Raw genomic sequence first — 20,183 nt, 5'->3', positions numbered from 1 at the left:
TACTAACAGTAAAATGTAAAAATATGATCTATATGATCATAATATACGGGCCTTACAATTATTAATCCTTGTAATGGTACACAACACTACGCACATAATATCTAACATATATATATATACATAGTAAATTATAGTTTATAAACTATAATTATTGTCATGACTAATAGTTTTATTAAGGCTAAAAAAAATGTTTTTTGTTATTTGTGTTAGGTTTGGGTATTATTTGACAAAGGTAAATAAAGACATATAAGAGTATCTATTTTTAAGTGGCCTGTCCTGGTTTGCATATACTTTCTGTGTGGAAACATTACCGCACTGTTATACTGTGAAGTTTTACTAATCCGATTGTTTGATATATCGATAGGGAATCACTTGGTAAATAATGAATACCATAAATCTACTTAGGATCTAATATTTGTGATACAAACAAATAATAGATAGCAACAAGAAGATTAAATATAAATAAACCGTGAAAATTAAATACAAAAATTTGTTGACGATCTTGCAACCCACCCACTGTAAAATGTTTAAAAATTAATGATTATATTAATCGTTTAGAATTTACTGAACAAACATAGGCATAACTGTAACACAAAAATGGTAGTACTCGTATACTCGTAAATGGTATGTCGGATGTCCAAGGTTAATAGTTAGGGGATGCCAGGTAAATATATATAGAAATAATAATGATTATCCCTATATCTATCATCTATTCGGCTCAAACGATAATCATCAATCATCAAAATACGTATACGGGCTTTCTTTTTATGGGGTAGGACGGGTAGGTTCATTGTACATATTATAATATGATGTATAGTGTTATCTATAACAAATCGATGCTATTGTGTGCACTCATTCGATATTATTACGAAATATAAAAATAAAATTCGCCTCCCCTTTAAAAACTTAAGTGGCTACACTGAGGTGTGCCAATTCCAAGTATACGTTTCAATATTTCAAATATTTGCTGATTTATATTAGTATATAGTAACAATGTGACATCAACTGTAATTTTGACGTCTGTTTCGTGTAACTTATAATCTATTGACCCAAATTGAAATATATCAGATAATATAGAGTGCCTAGCAAACCGTGAAGTCAAAACAGTGGCGTAACCAGGGGAGGGGCTGAGGGGGCTGCAGCCCCCCCTCGAAAGTTAAGAAAATTTAAAAATTATTTTAATGGTCTATGATAGTTGCTCAAAAAGTCGTACATTTTATTTAAAATACTTAAAAATGTACCATAAGTATTAACACTTTTCAGCCATCTATCTGTGCTACTACGTATTTAATGTGGAAAAGTTGAACAAACCCCCCTCTCCCCCCCCCCCCGAAAAAAAATCATGGCTACGCCACTGAGTCAAAATAAGACACTAAAACCTGTAGTAGAATACGAAAATTATGAACATGACTATTATACATAGCAGTTATGCAGTTCCTAATATTTTGTATCTATTGTTATTACGACTGCTATTTCAGGCATGCGCATAGGTACAGGACTTTATTGATGATTATGATTAAATTTATGATTCCACTTTTCCATATTATAATGAACGCGGAGCGTGGTATATTATTGTTATTGTTTTTCAATGAAGCATCCAAATAAAACGGGAAAAGATTAAAAGAATGTGGACTAGCTCGTAAAATATATATTATCTATACGATATTATAACGATAGCTCTCAAAATTCGAATTATTACCTGAATCTATCGTAGGCATTTTAGTGTTTTCTCATAAGAACATTCTAAAAATATATCTTGTGCCAAACTCATGAACTTTTAACTCTATAGTTATATTCTAGATGTCGCGATTCATTTGATTGTTTTCTTGTAAAAAGTAAGCCCGAGAGTACGGAAAATTAACATTTAAAAACCAGGCAAAGTAGGAAAGGGGATTTTGAGCTGAGATGTTGTTAGCCAGCTATATTTCTTATGATATTTTAGTACATATTTATAATACTATTAATAATTTATTCTTATAATCGTTGTACTGTAGAATGCAGTCAGTAATAGGGTAAGTCAACTATTTTTGGCAAAATCTAAGCATCATATAGGCTACATACCTATGTACCTAACTTAGTAAATATTATATTATTACTATAGCTGTTAACTTCCGCGTCATTACTTATTACTAAGGACCGGATATAATTGAGTTAAAATCACGATAAAATTGCACAGATTTGATAAAATTTCTATGAAAAACATATTTAAGTTATAAAAAAAATTATACGATATCATATAAAATATTAGATAATTGTTAATATTACTTACTTAAATAGCATGATGGACATTATTACATAGTTATAAAGAAGTATTTAAAAATTAAAAAATATTATTTTTCTGAATTAAAATGTATACTTATTAATTATACGAATTTATAAATTGTTCTTTAAAATTGTATCATCTGTTACTTAAACTATGTTTATCTAGTAGAAAAGTACGTTCAACATCTACACTTTTTATCGGTTCATAATATTTAAAATAATTTATCTAAATTAACATTTTGATTTCCTGCCGTAACATGAAAGTATGTATTAATAGTTTTATATCCTTAATTTTTTTCTAAGATATATTTAAATTTATCTTTAACTATTTTTCCATTGGGACCTGGAAAACGTCAGCCAATAAATTATTATTATCGATATATCATTAATAATATCACGACACTCATATATCTACCTAGTACCTACCTAAGTGTATATGGCCGTATCTATAGACAGTTTCTCTACTATATTAGGAAAACCTTAATGCAAAAATTTAAAATATACATCGTAGTTGTATTTTTATTGTAAAATATTACCTAAGAAATAATAATTTATATCACGGAAAGTATACGAAAATTTCAAAAGTTGCAAGATCGTTGAAAATTTGTTAAAAATTAAATGGGAAGAATGTAATTTGTCCGATTCGTGTACATATTTGATTGGATTTGATTTACCTGATATCATTAAAAAGTTGCACTATATATTAAATCCGGTCTTTAGACTCATTACTGACGTAACGGTGTGAACTGTGAATAGGTTCAAGGTGTAATTGTATAAATAGCTTAAAATGTTTGTAAATTGCAGTTGGTATAAAAAATAATATTAAACGTAATTTTTTCTGAGACACGTCACATGTTAAATTAAACGTTTAGGCTAATTTACCAAAAAAATAGATTTATCAACATTTATCGAAAAACAACTAAAAAAAAAAAAAAATAGTGGGTAAGTGGAAGTCGCTCTGCTGTACAGTAGGTTCCAAGTGGGTCACTGTATAATGGATAGTATTAAATTTGAATTCAATGATGTAATATCATTGTATACGAAAAACGATTCTGAGCGGTGACGGTTTTTCAGTGTGGATATTTTATATTATATTTTATATTGTTATTACTTATTATCAGTACGGTACTACGGTAAGTTGAATTAATATTATAAAAATACAACAAAATAACTAAAATGGTTATTCTTGATTTTTAGTATGTACTTTCGTCCAAATTTGAATTTAAAATAACAATGAAAATAAACTGTGTTAATGTATTTTTTTAGATTTTTTGGTAACGGAATTAATTACTTCCATGGAACTTTGTTTTAAATTTTAGATTCTAAGTGGAACGATGAATGTATTGATTTTACAATGATATGTGTGTGTTTTTTTTTTTTTTGAATCTATCATCACGGTTTGGGGCAGTAAAACTGCTTAGATTAAAGATTTTCTTCAACAGTATCTTTTCTGATAGAAAAGTGAATCTAGTTGGTGCATTCGGAAGGTCAAAAGTAAAAATTTCATATAGTTTTCAAAAGCGTTGTGAAAAACAAAAAAAAATTAAGGAAAAACGGGAATTTTTACGCAAAATCTGTTTTCGAGAAAATTGATTTTGGTTTTTGGTGCAATTCTTAAACAAATGACCGTAAGTACATTAAATTTTGAATGAATGTTTATATAAGCATTTTCTATACACCATTTTGACTTATTTTAAGCTGTTTACGGACATTTTCAGTTTCATTTTTTTTTTCTATAAATATCAATAACATTTTATTTGTTGGTTAAAAACCTTGCAAATTTAATAGAAGCCTCCTAGTATATTGTTTAAGACAGATGAAAAAAATTAAAAATCCAAAGTCAAAATTTTTTTTATAAGCATTTAAAATTCAAATATAGACAAAATACGTAAAAATTACGAAAATTTGCAAATTATTTTAAGTTAGAAATTCATACATTTTTTTCTTTTTAAATCTAATATTTTAAAATGTAATACAAAATTATTCATAAGTTTGTCAATCTTTATCAAAAAAAAAAATAAATGTCTTCAAGCAAATCAAATTCAATTTTTATGAGCGTTTGAAGTTGATATTTTTACAATATTGGATATTCATTCGATTCCTCATGAAGCGATTTTGTTATTTTGTTGATACTTGATATTCAAAAACGAATATCTGTAGATACATAAAAATTTTATTGAATGTTTATATTTTCGTTGTCTATACACCATACAATTTTGAAAATATTTTGACTCTTATTGAGCTGTTAACGCACATTGTCAGTTTTCAATTTCTTTAATTTTTTTTTCTATAAATATCAATAAAATTTTATTTCTTGGGTAAAAAAGCGTGAAAATGTAATGCAAGGCTCCTGATATAATGTTACAATAGTAGTTGAAAAATATTGAAAATACATAGGCACAATTTTTTTTATAAGCATTTAAAGTTGGAATTTTGACAAAATATATCAAATTTAAAATTTAATAATAATTATTTTGTAGTTAAAAATGTATAAAATGTTCAACTTGTATAGCTCAGGATTAAAAATTTAAAACAAGGTTCCACGTAAATTGGTTAAATAAATTACTTTATTCACAATAATATCATCAAATATAGGTACTTATCATAGACTGATTGACCGTTTTTGCTCAGAATCGTTTTTCTTAAACAATGATAATATATCATTGAATTCAAATTTAACACCATCTATTACAGTGACCCACTTGTAACCTACTGTACAGCAGAGTGACATCCACTTGCCCACATTTTATTAATTTAAAACGAAAACACAATTCTATACGATTGTAGTATATTGCATATATATATAGCTATTGAGAGTAAGTATTTGTTAGTATTGTAGTCCTATACATTATATACTATAATATATTAAGATAAATTGATAATTACTCGATATAAATATAATATATAATATACCTACATGTATCCATAATAAAATGTCTATATTAAACTACATTTAAATTATGCAAAATTGAATTATAGGTAAAAATTATCACAAACAAATAAGTCAGAGAAAAGTAGTTAACAGAATAAATGGTCAATAATTAAATCATATACAAGTAGTAGGTATTCATGTTCTCATATAGGTACATAATAATAATCATCATATTTTTTTCCTTTTTTAAATGTATCTAATACGTCCAATGGCCTCCGATGCCGTGGATAGTTTTGTCTAATAAAAAAAAAAAAAAAAAATCATAACATATTATGTAGTCATATATCTATAGTTGTAAATTATACATTAATATTATATGAGTGTTTGATAACTATAACCTTATAAAATATACCTCTGAATTCTGATATGTATACCTACAAATATCAACGACTACGTCTCGTAACCAAACGTGTACAAATTATAAGGTTAGGTAGGTCGTAGGTATCACTCATTATAATTATTAGGTAGACAGGGAACGATAGAAAAAATATTTTAAATTGTATAGATACTTAATTATAATTGCCAAGTTCCTATCCATTTACAAAGTATTTAATATACTATTATTCCTATTATTTAAAGTAGAATAGGAAACGCAGAAACTGTTAGTTTAAATGTAGGTTTCAATACGTCAACATTTCCATAAAAATTATCTGATTCACAATTTGCTTTAAAACATTTATAGGTTCTTATGTGAAAAATCAATGTTGGTATTGTCACAGAATATTCCTTAAATGTAAAAAATCTAAGTATTCAAAAATACTGTCTTTTACGAATTTGAATATTATATGCATAATTTATACATCAAATTATAAAAATGGGGTGGACATGCTTAAAAACTCACTGTACCTATATAGTAAAATCTACAACGAACCCCCGCTAATCGTGTTAATATAATATTTAATATACTCGCTTGTTTGTATTGTATTTACCAAATGATATTATTATTATTATTATTTTTTATTTAGGTTAAACAATCTATAGAATTTTTGTATAAAAAGCTTATAGATTATGTTAAGTAATTAAGTTAACATGAATTTTTGAAAGGAGAAGCAGCTTACTTACCGAAGAAACTCATGGGGCGTGATAACACCACTTTCTTTTTAGACTTTTGGATAGATTTCCGAGCATTGGATTTGGTTTAATTTTTTGCTAGTGGATGATCGAAGATTGGGTAGTGGCATGTTATATATATATATATATAGACTATGTTTAAAAATAGTTAGTATCTTGTATTACATTTTCAAATCTTACATTAAAAAAATTTTTACGAATTCTCAACTCAAAATAATTTGCTAATTTTCGTGATTTTTACTTATTTTGTCAATTTTTGAACTTTAAATGCTAATAAAAAAAACTGTGGCTGAGGATTTTAATTTTTTTCATCTGCCATTGAAACAATATACTAGGAGCCTTCTATTAAATTTTCAAGCTTTTTTAACCAACAAATAAAATTTTTACTTTTGACCCCCCAAAGTATCAACTAGATACACTCTCCTATCAGAAAAGATACTGTTGAAGAAAATCGAAGCACTTTTACTATCCTAAAAGGTGATGACAGACACAAAAAAAATAAAATAAAAAACACACATCATTATAAAATCAGTACATTTATCGTTTCACTCAGAATCTAAAATAAATTGTATCAACTTAATTGTAAAAAAGCGGCAAATTTAAAATGTATAAGTCTTTCCTTTATGTTAATATTAAAATGTACTATGATCAAGTTATTCTATTGTATATTATATTTTGCATTTATCAACATAGAATATGTAGTCTGACAATGGCTTGTATTGTTTTATATTGTATACAATTATATATTTATGTTATGATGCACAAAATAGTGTTTTTTTATCAGATATTGGTATGAGGAAGCAAAAATGTCGTTTTAGGTACTAACATAATAAGATAATAATTTAATAATATGATATATTGTATTCCATGTTTAAAAAACTACTTTTGAATTTAGATTAATAATACAAAGAATGTTTACTGTCAATCATCTATCGTCGTTATAATATCATGAGAATTCGTAATGTTCACATGTATAACATTATACACAACTTTAGTCCGGTCAAAATTGGAATATAACACTGTTGTTTGGTCGCCTTACTTAAGTTATCAAATTCAATGTTTAGATAATATTCAAAACCGTTTCCTTCGATTTATGGCCTTCAAATATAATTTAACTCGTACGCCTCATTCTCCTTATGAACCACTATTACATTATTTTCATATTGGTAGTTTATCCGAACGAAGAAAAATATATGATATGAAATTTTTATTTAAGCTCGTCATAGGTTACATCAATTGCCCTGAAATTTTAGGTTTTCTCAATTTTTATGTCCCTCAGTGTAGAACTAGATCAACCACTATGTTTTATATTTTTACACATAAAACAAATTATATTTCTGCTTCTCCTATGAATAGGATAATGTCAATAGCAAATGAGTTAAAAATTGATTTATTTAATTTTAATTCCATTGAATTATTTAATAGCTATGTAAATAAAATTTTTTGTATTTAAATATGTTGTACTAATTTATTACTTTATTATTATTGTATTATTACTGTGTTATTATTGTATTCTAATATTCATTTATGAACTAATTATATTATTTTAAATTATTGTAATTGGATCGTTTGATCCGTTGAAATAAATAAATAAATAAATGACATAGTGACATATGTGCAAAACACCACGTGCAACACCCGCTAGTTGTAAATAAAACTTATTTATTATCAGTTATAACAATTTATTGATTAAAAGTATGTTGACTTACTTTTATATTTATATTCATATTCATTATACCTACATTTATAAATGTAAAATAACACACTCATCATTGTAAATTGTAAAAACAATACATTGAACACATATTGCTCTGCTCAGAATCTAATAAAAGATAGGTACATTATGTAACTTTATATCTAAACTATGTCAATGGTTGGTAGATTATATAAATAATAAATTATGTAACTATTATGTAAATGCCAATATAATTATCCAAAATGTTCAATTGTTCTCAAATAAACATTTTAGAAGATCTATCTTGTAAAAGTTTAGGTTTTTAAATTAAGAATCACATTACTAATAAAATAAGAAATTTACTTATTATTATTAAATCGTTCAATTTTTTAAGTTACCAAATGTTCGTTTTTTGAGTTAATTCGTATAATTTATGATCTTTTTCAACACATTATTGGAATTTAGTTCAAGATAAATAATTTTTTAATATTTCTAAAGATATATTATTATTTTATTAATTTGAAATTACGCGTTTCGTATTTTTTTTTATATTTCTATAATAATTAAATATGAAACATCAAAGTGTTTATACTGTTTAACCTCCCCTCCCCCATCATCACACTAAATTGGATTTTTTTCACAATATAAAAACGTGAAAATATTTTTATTAAACATAAATACAGGGTGATTTTTTAAGCATGCTCACCCTATGTTTATGCTTAAATTATGCATAATATATTCAAATTCTGATTTTTGAAATTTTAAATGCACTTGAAGGCTATCTATATTTTCGAATACTTGGAGATTTTTGTAGGTACCATTTATTGATGATCCTGTAACAATACAAACTTCTGTTATTCAAATAGGAAATTTTTTTTTTAAAACTTTTTATGTATCTATCTTTGTGTAGTTTGAGTAATTTGAGTAGTTTTTGAGTTATGTAACTTTGTGTACTGAGGATAATATAATAATGGAAATGGACTAAGTAGATGCATGAAGGTTTTGATGATTTGAAAATGTTAGTAATTACTATTGATCTATTAATATAAATAAATTGTAAAAGTAATTTAAATATAATAAATAATACACATAATATAACATAGGTATGTATAGTTTAAAATTTTGTAAAACCATTTTTAAAGATTATTATCCTTAGTATAAAGTATAAACATTATAGTATTATACCTAATAACTCAGAAACTATTCATTAGAATTAATCAATAATGTCATCCACTAAATAATTTTGAGTAAAAATAGGGGTTTTTATTTGAAAAAAGGAAGTTCGTTCCACCGAAAGATACTCCGTAAGTATTACAGAAAATATCTGAAATTTGAAAATATTGACTTCAGGCATAGGTACTTACATAGAAATACTAAGAATAAAAATTTGAATAAATTTTCTATTAAAGGAAATTTGGTGGTGAGTAAGATAAAAAAATCCCCCTGTATATACAAATGTATTTTTTCAATATAACATCCTCCAATGAAATTCTGTGTACGCCCTGGATTACACAAATAATAATTGACAATGTATTGGTACTTATAACGGCTACAACTTAATATATTTGTAATATGTTTTAATGTTATCGGACGCCTGTATTTTATAATAGATAGACAACAAAGTATACACACAAAAATAATAAATATAGTACAATAGCGCCTTGAAATAAGTACAATCAATACAATAACCTTATTTGCAGTCGATAGTATTTTAAGGAAAATAACATAGGCAATTTAACATGACGGTATTTAAGTGACTTTTCAATGTGTTCAAACTTCAAAGTAAACGAACATAAGTGTGTTTGTGTGTGTGACTGTAATCGTAATCTCACAATATATTATTATATACCTATTTATATTTTTATATTGCACACTTAAAATCCCTTTTAAAAGCGATTTTGTACTAAATCATACTGCTATAATATACATATCACGAACGTTGAACACACACAACTACACAAGACAATACATTCATACAATAGTATGTGTTGTGCGTGTAGTACAACTGCATTGTATTGGAGAATTTACTCGGGACACTCAAACGCAGATACCTACCATTTATCTGGATATCATCATTTTTTATAACTGCAGGATTTCTAACTTTCATCGGTATGCATTGACAGTTAATGACAAATACATTTTAACGGAATCTTTCAATAACATCACATATAGTTATCTCAAAGTACTTGCCTATGTTATACCATTAATGAAAATTTTAAAATTACGCACTTTGACACGAAATCGTTATTAATTCTGTCGACGCATATTAACCTTGGTTTTAGGTAGGTAGGTAAAATTATAGGTAATTATTAATAAAACAAATAAAAACATTCTGTGCTATCTATGAACGTGACCAGTAATTTTTTTTTATATTTACATTCACATTTGTAAGACGAATACATTACAGTATAAAATGTTGTACTATATTTTAAGAGGACACCACACCCACATGGCCACATGTGTTGTATCCGTCTTACTTCACTCTTACTATTATTAAATATACATCATAGAAAATGTGTGTACAGCAGAACTAATTTTGTGTTATATTAGTTGTAATAACTAATATTAGAGTGAAAGAATATTAGGATATTGGATAGGGCATATACTTTTATATTGGTACCTATTTTAACTTTAAAGTGAGTTAAGAACCAGCGTTCGAACTATGATCAAAATTACCCTATAAATAGATTAATGCAACTTGTATAAACTATTTAAATGTTAATCTGTTTTCCTGTATAGCTGTTTATCAACTACCTATTAATAGATGATTTAAATTATTAATTAAATAGTATTTTTGCTGGATAATCATTACATTTGTGTCAATGTCAAGTTAAAGTTTTCATTGTTGTATTATTTTTTTATAATTTTCTTTTAGTGAATTATTTTGTTTATAAACATTCAAAAGTCGCATGCATTATACTTAAACCTATGTATCTTACTTACTGATTATATTAATATTTGTTACTTTATGTATTATATGTAGGATTATAGCTGTCACTGCGTAATAACAAAATATTATTGGAAAATTCTAGACATAATAATGTAATAAATATAAACATAATTATGTCTATATTTGTAATTGGGCACGTCAATCCGTTTAAGTATAAAAATAAATAAATAAAATAATCACGTAAAATAATACAATATTTTCAACTTCAAAATTATCATAACTTGTTTTAAAATTGAAATATCATTATAAAGCTAGCAACATAAAATTGGTTTTTCAGAACATAAAGTTGGTATGTTGTACCGGTACGGCTATACCACTTTTACCTTTTAAAACACAGACCATTACATAATATTATAAATGCTCGTGTGTACTGACGTCTTATTAACGCGCGTGCTTGACTTTGAATGGTTGGCTATTCCGTATTCGTTTTTAATATCGTTTGATATTATGATATTTTGGTGTTGTACGATGATAGCGTATGCCGGCACTTACAGTGGTCAGTGATTTAGGTGAAACGTAAGAAAAAAATGATTGGAATAAAGACTAAAAATAAAAAACGAATTATTTATAAAATAAATAAAGACTAAAAGACGCCAAGTAGACGTATGCCCAATGTCCGTATAGTAAAACAATAATAATATTATAGACCATAATAGGTATAGATGAATATTTTATTCGTAATTCGGTATCTGGCGCGACATTATTCGTTTACAACCTCTTTGGCGGTTCGCGTTCGGTCGGCGGCGGCAGCGGTGGCTACGGAGTTGTACCGTCGTCGTGTCGTGGTCGTGGTCGATCCCGCGAACGGGTCAGCCTGGCCATTTTGGATTCCCCGTCAACGCAACTACTGACTTCGCCCAGTGCGCGCGCGCTGCTATACACACGCACACACGCACACACAAATAAACACTCGCTCACGCACGCTAACGCACACGCACCAAAAATACACCGATTCACGGCGTTGAGTATCGGAGTCTATACGTACGGAAGTGCGCGCGTGTGTGTGTGTGTGTGTGTGTGTGAGTGTGCGTACGGTTTCTTTTTCTCAGCACACGCGCGCGGGCATAATATTGTATACATATATCGACATAATATTATCGTACCGTTCCGCCGGCCGTAGAGTCGTTTGAACAAAAATAATAAAAAAAAATTCTTAAAAATTTCCGTTCGTGACCGTTTGTCGACGGCCGCGCGTCGTCACGCACACCGCCCCCGGGGTTGCCGCTGCCGATCCTGTTCCACGACCCGCTCTGGTGACGGAAAATCCGACAGAACAATAATCCCGCGACGAAAACGATAACAATATTATTACGAATATTTTTTGCCGTACGATTTTCACGTCTCGCACAACCGCGACACGCGCTTGCGCTCTCTCGCTCGCTCCGTCCATCCATCGCATCACACCGTCGTCGCCGCCGCCGCCACCCCGCCGCACTGGTTTGCCACTATCGTCGGGACAGCGATTACTTTTGGGCCACCGTCGCCGTATGCGGAACATGCTAGCGGCATTTAGCTGAGCACACGGCCCGTCGTCGGAAAATGTTATAGCAGGTACGTTGGGGGGGTACTTGTTTGTTTTTTTGAAATTTTGGTGGAAAAAAATTTTTCTTCGAAACATAAAAACGTGCCTACCGACAACGTCCCACCGCCGCCCGCCGTCGACGTCTCGTGTAGGAGGCAACTGGCGTCGGCGGCGGCATTCGGCATCGACGTCGGCGTTCCGTCGGTAGATACGTCATTGCGCGTTTCCCTTGACGGCCAAACTGTAAACGAGGCGGCTTTCGATCCGCCGCCGTCTACCGTATTGAGGTCCCCGCACGTTTGATAATAAAAATAATAATGAAATACAATTATTGATGAACGCCGTCGTCGCCCTAATGCTGCTGATACTTATCATATCGTCAGCTTCTTGACCCGTCGCCGTAGTTCCGCGCCGAACACACGTATTCGCACACTTTATGGACTTACATGCTTTTCTTTCAGCGTACTTTGTTGGTGCGCCGTTTTCATTTTAGACTGACTTTCCGCGGTCTTTTGCCGTGCGATTCGCTTTTCCTGGGTAAATTATTATGTATACCTCCTAAATCCTAATTGTTATTGCTGCTATAAAGGAAACTCTTTCATAATATTATTAAAATATTATTAACTTGACACATTTATTATCACCAATAACCTAGAAAATCTTGTGCATTTGTATGTGCACCGTAAGTTTGTGTAACGTAAGTAGCTTGTCTTTATTATCACAGCCCCATCGCTGTTGTCACACTGGACAATTGTCATCAGAACGCTGTATAACATTGAAAGGTATGCTCTAATATTTGCTGTGTATTGCTTTTTGATTTTCTCGATCGCCTGTCACTGCCGATACCATCAGACACCGGCTGCGTGTTAAGTGCGACCGGACAAAGGTTTCGGACAGTTGCTAACAATCAAACCACCGTCAGGTTCATTAATCAAATGGCGCTGCCAAGTCGGGCGCGAGTTTATGCTGATGTAAATTCTCACAAACCCAGAGAATACTGGGACTATGAATCTTACACTGTTGAATGGGGGTAAGTCTTATGATCATTTGTATTTTCTATAATATAACATTATACCTAATGTTAACCTTTTGAAAAGCTTTTACCCATGTAAATTTGAAATATGTCGATTCAAACATTTCCCTACTGGTTAGCCTATTCTTTAAATACCCATCTGAATAAGTACTTAAATAGAATAGTTTCTTTTGACAATTTTATTTATCCCTAATAATTAGACACTGGCTATTTGATAAAATTTATACAAATTACAAATTTTTAATTCGTATAGATACACCATATTTAGGTATTTGACTTGATAAGATTATTCTGTAATATGAAAATAACTTGGGTATAGAACATAGGTACCTAAACTACCTAGCTTATTATAAAAAAGTACCTTAACTGAAAAAATTGATTCTTTACGTACCTATTTTTATATTGTTTACTTATTTTATTACCTATACTTAATTTATTAGTGCCTAAATTAAAATTGTGTTATTTAATGTATATTTATTAGTTACATGCTCATGGAATTATTCAAACATTTTTTTAAATAATTCATAGACCTGAAATACAAACATATTCTATTCATAAGCACATAATATAATGTTGTAAATTTTGTCAGTTCCTGATTTTAATGGGTCATAATTAAATATAACAATTTTTTTTTTTAATGTTACTTATTCAAAGTTTTATTATTTTTAACATATTAAAAAGTCTTATACAACTATTAGTAGTTGCGCATTTTTGAACTTATGTTATTTTATATTGTTTCAGGCAGCAAGATGACTATCAATTGGTACGAAAACTTGGTAGAGGTAAATACAGCGAAGTATTCGAAGCAATTGATGTAACCAATAGTGAAAAATGTGTTGTGAAAATATTAAAGGTAATTTACTATTCTAATAAAGAGCTGTATTTCTTACAATTTTTATTACTTTAAAATGTGTATTGTGTTTTACAGCCCGTAAAAAAAAAGAAAATCAAAAGAGAAATAAAAATTCTTGAAAATTTGAGGGGTGGTACCAATATTATATCGCTGCAAGCAGTGGTTAAAGACCCTGTATCCCGTACACCTGCTCTAATATTTGAGCATGTTAACAATATGGACTTTAAACAACTCTACCAGACGCTGAATGACTATGATATTAGATTTTATCTCTATGAGTTGCTCAAGGTACTGATATGTATTTACTTAAAAACATTAATATCATATGACGTTTTTGATGATTCAATTAAATGTATTTTACTCCCAATGATTGTTGAATTGATTACTCGATGTTTAACATCTAAACACAACAGCCTAAAAAAATATATCAGCAAAATTTTATAATTTTTGTAATAAAAATAAACCATTAAAATAATGAAATATTTTTACTGTAGGCATTGGACTATTGCCATAGTATGGGCATCATGCATCGTGATGTAAAGCCACACAATGTTATGATCGACCACGAAAACAGAAAATTGCGGTTAATTGATTGGGGTTTAGCAGAGTTTTATCATCCTGGTCAAGAATACAATGTGCGTGTTGCCTCCAGATATTTCAAGGGTCCAGAGTTACTCGCTGATTATCAGGTCTATATTTAAAAATATCTATTGGTTTTTAATTTTTATATCAAAATTTTAAATTTTTATTCTAGATGTATGATTACTCATTAGACATGTGGTCACTGGGCTGCATGTTGGCTAGCATGATATTCAGAAAAGAGCCATTCTTCCACGGACATGACAATTACGATCAACTTGTGCGTATTGCTAAGGTTCTAGGAACAGAAGAACTATTTGAATATTTAGACAAGTATCACGTTGAATTGGATCCAAGATTTTCTGATATTTTAGGGAGGTATGTATATGATTAATAGCTATTTTAAATTGAGTTATGTACTAGTTTAATTATGAAGTAAATTGAACTGGGTGTTTTTATTTATTTAAGGCATTCAAGAAAACGGTGGGAGCGCTTTGTGCATAGTGAAAATCAACACCTTGTAACACCAGAAGCTTTAGATTTCTTAGATAAACTTTTGCGTTATGATCATTTTGAACGGTTGACTGCTAGAGAAGCAATGGATCATCCATATTTTTGTAAGTACTTCATACGCATACATTTTTCAAATGAGAATGATGATATATTCTATTATTTGAAATTCTTAATTATTTGAAGATATACAATTCTAAAGAAATTTATGAGTTAAGTGTCTTCATTTAAATTAGAATAGTGATTTTGTATAAAGTTTTCAATCTGACTCGTTTGAAATATGTTTTATAAAGTAATCAACTAAGAACTTATTATTAATTAAACAATTATTCATTTTATTAGGTAATTTTTAAAATAATTTTAACTCTTTTACTTCTCCAGGCATACTTTTACGTTACTATATTTTATAATATTATCATTTTTTGGGAAGCGTATAATTTGACTAAACCCTGGCTCACTTTTTTTTAACTTCAGTAATTATATCATAGATCTCAAACTTATATAGAAAATAAAAATATTGTAAATATTTTATTTTACGTAGCATACACAGGCTGCAGAGCATAAATAGTGTAGCAGTGTAAAGATTATTAAACAATTAAATGTACATGCATAGTAGAGTGTAAATTATCTTCACTATTAGCTACCGGGAAGTGGTATGATTAATAAAAGTTAACTGTACCTATATTGAATTTATATACACACATATAGTATATCTGATATAGTAAACCTTTTTTGAACTTGTAGGTCAAATAAAAATGTATGATAACAAAAATCATTTGTTCAGCGTACTAAGTACTTGCCTGGGATGTAATGGTAAATAATGTTTTGAGTGTACGCAATATTTTCCTTAAATGTATCTAAAAAAAGTCCTATTAAAAATTGTCTCGTAGTCTTCGCTGCGCTAGAAAACAATCAAAAAACATACTTTTTTGCTTACTCTTTTAGTTCTCAAACATTAACAGTACAAAAAAAAAAAAAAACACGAATAATCTACTAATTATCCATACTTATCTTATAATATTATTTTTATCCACTGTAAATATTTTCAGCTGTCTACCTATTTCATAGACCTTATATTATGATCTATGATCTATTTACACACCAGCATAATTATGATTACATTGTATGGTTCTTGAGCAGTGTGGTGTTAGTGTGTAAGTGGTAGTGGTGCTTGAGGAACCTTTTTTTGTCAGGCCGCAGTGTGTTCTCTCGCTGGACAGAGAATATAGGTACATAATATAATCGTCACATCTATCATCTATGTTATTATCAATATTTGTGCGGCAGTGTAGACAAGTCATCAAAGTACCATTTGCATTGAAAGTCTTAAGTGCCAATATTTAACAAAATTATTTTATTTTATTTCCATATACAGCCAATTGGTTAAAAGAAAACTTAAAAATTCCACTTTTGAAAAACTTGTTTGATTAAGAGATAACCAACTTAATAAATATGTTATTTGTTAAAAATTTAATTTCTGTTCATCAAATTTAATATTGCGAATTTTGTGAATCAAAATAATACATTTTTGTAATCTTGACACATAAATATTCAAAATATATTTCACTTAAATCTTAATTGATAATTGTTAAAAGCTTTTTTTTAGTTTTTAATCTTTTGATGTTATGAGTTAAATAATTAATAATTAATAATAATTAATCTACAAGTCAACATAATCATACTAATGTAGAATCCTTTATATTATATTTTAATGTTCAGTAAGTAATAAATAATTATTTTTTTAAATGTCTGTTGTTTTAGATCCAGTAGTAAAAGAGCAGTCTCGAATTAATTTGGGCACATCGTCTGTATCTCCAACACCAATTACAGGTACTTAATAATTATAAATTAAAATGATTTTAAATAAATGTAGTATTCATTCTAACTGTTATTATTTAACTTTTTACCATTGATAACTTGTAAAATAAATTTACCTGTCATGTGAGATACGAAATTGTTCAATATTTGTTTTATATTGAAAGTTTAAATTACAATTTGTACCAATTACTACTATAATTTATAATCATGTATTTATTAAATAAATTATCTGTTTTGTAAATTATAATACAATAACGCTATAATTAAGTCTTAATTAGACTTCTTAAGTTAATTCAAATAATAATTAAACATTTAAATTCACTGAATGTTTTCTAAAAATATTAATAAATATAATTTATACTTCAATTCTGGTAATATTCCTCAACATGCAATATCATCATATACCATAACACGAGTCAAACATTTAAACAATATTCAAAGTTCCATCAAAATGTATATTTTATTATAAATGTATCAATTTTAGATTGTTAGGTAGATCAAAATACTATTCACTCTGTTAAAATAAGTTATTTACAATGTATATTTTAAATTGTAAGTTACTTATAGATTTGGTTATAATTTTGAAAAATGTGATATTTTTATAAATTGTATTAAATTATTAAACTAAGGTGTTCTGTACTTCAAGTATGTTGTATTTCTCTTTAATACCTTTGTTATTTTAGACAAATAAATATTACATTTTTTTTCATAATATATTGAAATTTTAAAATAATGGTTGAAGGCAAATTTATATATCAGCCTTTTATATCAAATTATAATTTGAAATATTTTAACATTAACCTAGTTATGTTCTGTGAAAATAAAAATAAAGACGGTTTTTTTTCTATTTTGAAAACTTAAAACACATGTATATATATTTATAATTTAAAAGATGTTATCACTCGTATTTTATTAAGCAAATGTACAAACTTACAATTCTTAAATGTTTCTTCAACTAATGTTTTGTTTTTTTTTTTTATTTAAATTACTAAATAAAAGTATTTTTCTAAAAAAAAGTTGTTCATGGATGTTATGATAACTTGAAATAACAGTTTAGAGTTATAAAATGTTTACATATTTAGCGTGTAGATAACTAATATGTTATAGATATGTAATAAGAACATAAGAATATTATTTTTATTCAAAATCCCCTTAAGAAAACGATAACCAGATGGGCACTTTAGTAATTTTTTTAAAAAAAAATGGTTAAATTATTATTAATTGATAATCGTCAGTGAACCCTAGACAAATTTACTGGTTTAAAAAAATGATATAAATATCTTTACAACTATTAAATTTAACCTTGTAGCCAATATTAAATTTGAAATGTAATAAAATCTATTACAATCATTTTTTTTTTCAAAGGAATATACTAGTGTTGATATTATACACGAGTGCTTTACTATTTTAGTTATAAAAATCACACTTTTTTTTTAGCAGGTGGGAATGGAATAACTTCTCCAAATGCTGTTGGCGTTCTACAGTGAGTTCCTCGATGTGAAAATGCTGCTTTTTTTGCTTTGGACAAAGTTAATGAAAAAAAAACTTAAAAAAAAACAACACCTTTTTCTCAGGAATATCACACTCAAAAACAATTTTGTTTTTTATTTTTTACTTGTATTATTTCTATTAAAAAAAAGGTTATTATTTAATGTTTAGGTCTTTTATGTATAAAACAGTAATATTTTTCGTGCTGCAACTGTGCAAAAAATGTATTTGTTGTACATATTCCTACCCACCACACTTAATTATGAAAAACTAAACTGACGGAAATTATTTTTATATCCGTGGTGATGACAATTTGAAAATACTAGCCAATCAGCTCCTCCTGCTCTTCTATGTAATTTATTTATATAACACATTGTGTTTGTTGCCTTGTTACATTAAAAAAATTATATATATATATATAAAATACAAATATATATATTTTACAAAATGAATAATGTAAATAGATAGCTATGATTATAACAATAAATTACTTTAAAAATAAAAATTAAAAATATCCCTTTTTTTCATTTGGTCAATAGTGTTTATTTAATTTTAATTTTTAGATTTAAAATGTTTAAATTATTTCTCATGTATTTTATAAGTAGTTTTTGTATTAAAAAGTATATATATATATATATATATATATATATATAATAATACCAAATGTTCACGGGTAATCAACAGGAATTTCTTTAACATTTAAATACTTTGATTAACATTTTTCCTAATTCACTGAGAATATGTTTTTGTTACAACCGATACTTATTGTGGCTTATTATATTAAATGCCACTCCTAAGTTTTTGTTTTTCATAATAAAATAAACCAAATATATGTTGTATAGATTAATATTTGTATATATCCGTGTTTTAATCCTCGTGATAACATTTTAGTTGCTCACTCTTTGTACATTATTTACTCTGCGCTTCTGAATTCAAACATGCCCAATCAGTTGGATGATGTTGGATGTCCCTAAGATCAAGATATTATCTATTTTCAAAAATGTATTTATTAATTGTTTGAAGATGATCAAAACAAATTAATTAGTGCCTAGATGAATAATGTTCAGTTGACAAATTACAATATTTTGTTGTTTTCCAAAAGTATTTAAAATTAAGTTGAAATTGAATGGACCAGTAAACAGAATAATTTCATCAGCTAAATTATTAACATTACTCTTTATGATCTTTTGCTAGGAGCATGATATTTCTGTTATCCATATGAGTGCACTCGAGCATAATTCTAAAGTATTTATCTATATACTATTTACAATACAATTTATAATAATGAAAAAAATAAGTTAGATTCATTTTATTGTATACAATAACAATTCATTATAAAAAAAATTAATCTTTGACTCAAATACTAAATAGCTATTGACAAAAGTGTTAGTTTTAGTGGTGAAGACTTCACAATTTTCAAGTAGCTAATCTAAAATATTTTTATTATTTATAGTATTAACATTCTGAGAGTAGGCAGGTTTGGTATGAAT

At 27.8% G+C, this 20,183-nt stretch overlaps 1 protein-coding gene across 4 annotated transcripts; it reads left to right on the top strand.

Moving 5' to 3' along the window:
- Positions 1–11,776: 11,776 nt before the first annotated feature.
- Positions 11,777–19,062, top strand: LOC100160732 (casein kinase II subunit alpha). Of its 4 annotated transcripts, none has more exons than XM_003243331.4 (9): positions 11,777–12,441; positions 13,265–13,442; positions 14,187–14,298; positions 14,374–14,586; positions 14,793–14,987; positions 15,053–15,255; positions 15,346–15,494; positions 17,149–17,217; positions 18,643–18,904. In XM_003243331.4, the coding sequence occupies exons 2-9, from the start codon at positions 13,348–13,350 to the stop codon at positions 18,690–18,692; spliced, it is 1,086 nt and encodes a 361-aa protein (XP_003243379.1). In that variant the 5' UTR covers positions 11,777–12,441; positions 13,265–13,347; the 3' UTR covers positions 18,693–18,904. The 4 variants fall into 4 exon arrangements, with proteins under 4 accessions (XP_003243379.1, XP_008181370.1, XP_001942962.2 ...); XM_008183148.3 differs by lacking the exon at positions 11,777–12,441 and adding an exon at positions 12,594–12,949 and having other exon boundaries at positions 18,646–19,062; XM_001942927.5 differs by lacking the exon at positions 11,777–12,441 and adding an exon at positions 12,598–12,949.
- Positions 19,063–20,183: the final 1,121 nt, after the last annotated feature.

The sequence above is a fragment of the Acyrthosiphon pisum genome, chromosome A1 (genome assembly GCF_005508785.2).
Source record: "Acyrthosiphon pisum isolate AL4f chromosome A1, pea_aphid_22Mar2018_4r6ur, whole genome shotgun sequence".
In the NCBI taxonomy this organism is placed as follows: Eukaryota; Metazoa; Arthropoda; class Insecta; order Hemiptera; family Aphididae; genus Acyrthosiphon; species Acyrthosiphon pisum.
This window is presented reverse-complemented; position numbering and strand designations above follow the sequence as displayed.

Bases quoted from the DNA above. Each gene is read 5' to 3' on its own strand.
- LOC100160732 (XM_001942927.5), top strand. From the start codon at position 12,859: ATGCTTTTCTTTCAGCGTACTTTGTTGGTGCGCCGTTTTCATTTTAGA. The intron at 14,587-14,792 runs GTACTGATATGT...TTTTTACTGTAG, and splicing joins ATCTCTATGAGTTGCTCAAG to GCATTGGACTATTGCCATAG. The intron at 15,495-17,148 runs GTAAGTACTTCA...CTGTTGTTTTAG, and splicing joins AATGGATCATCCATATTTTT to ATCCAGTAGTAAAAGAGCAG.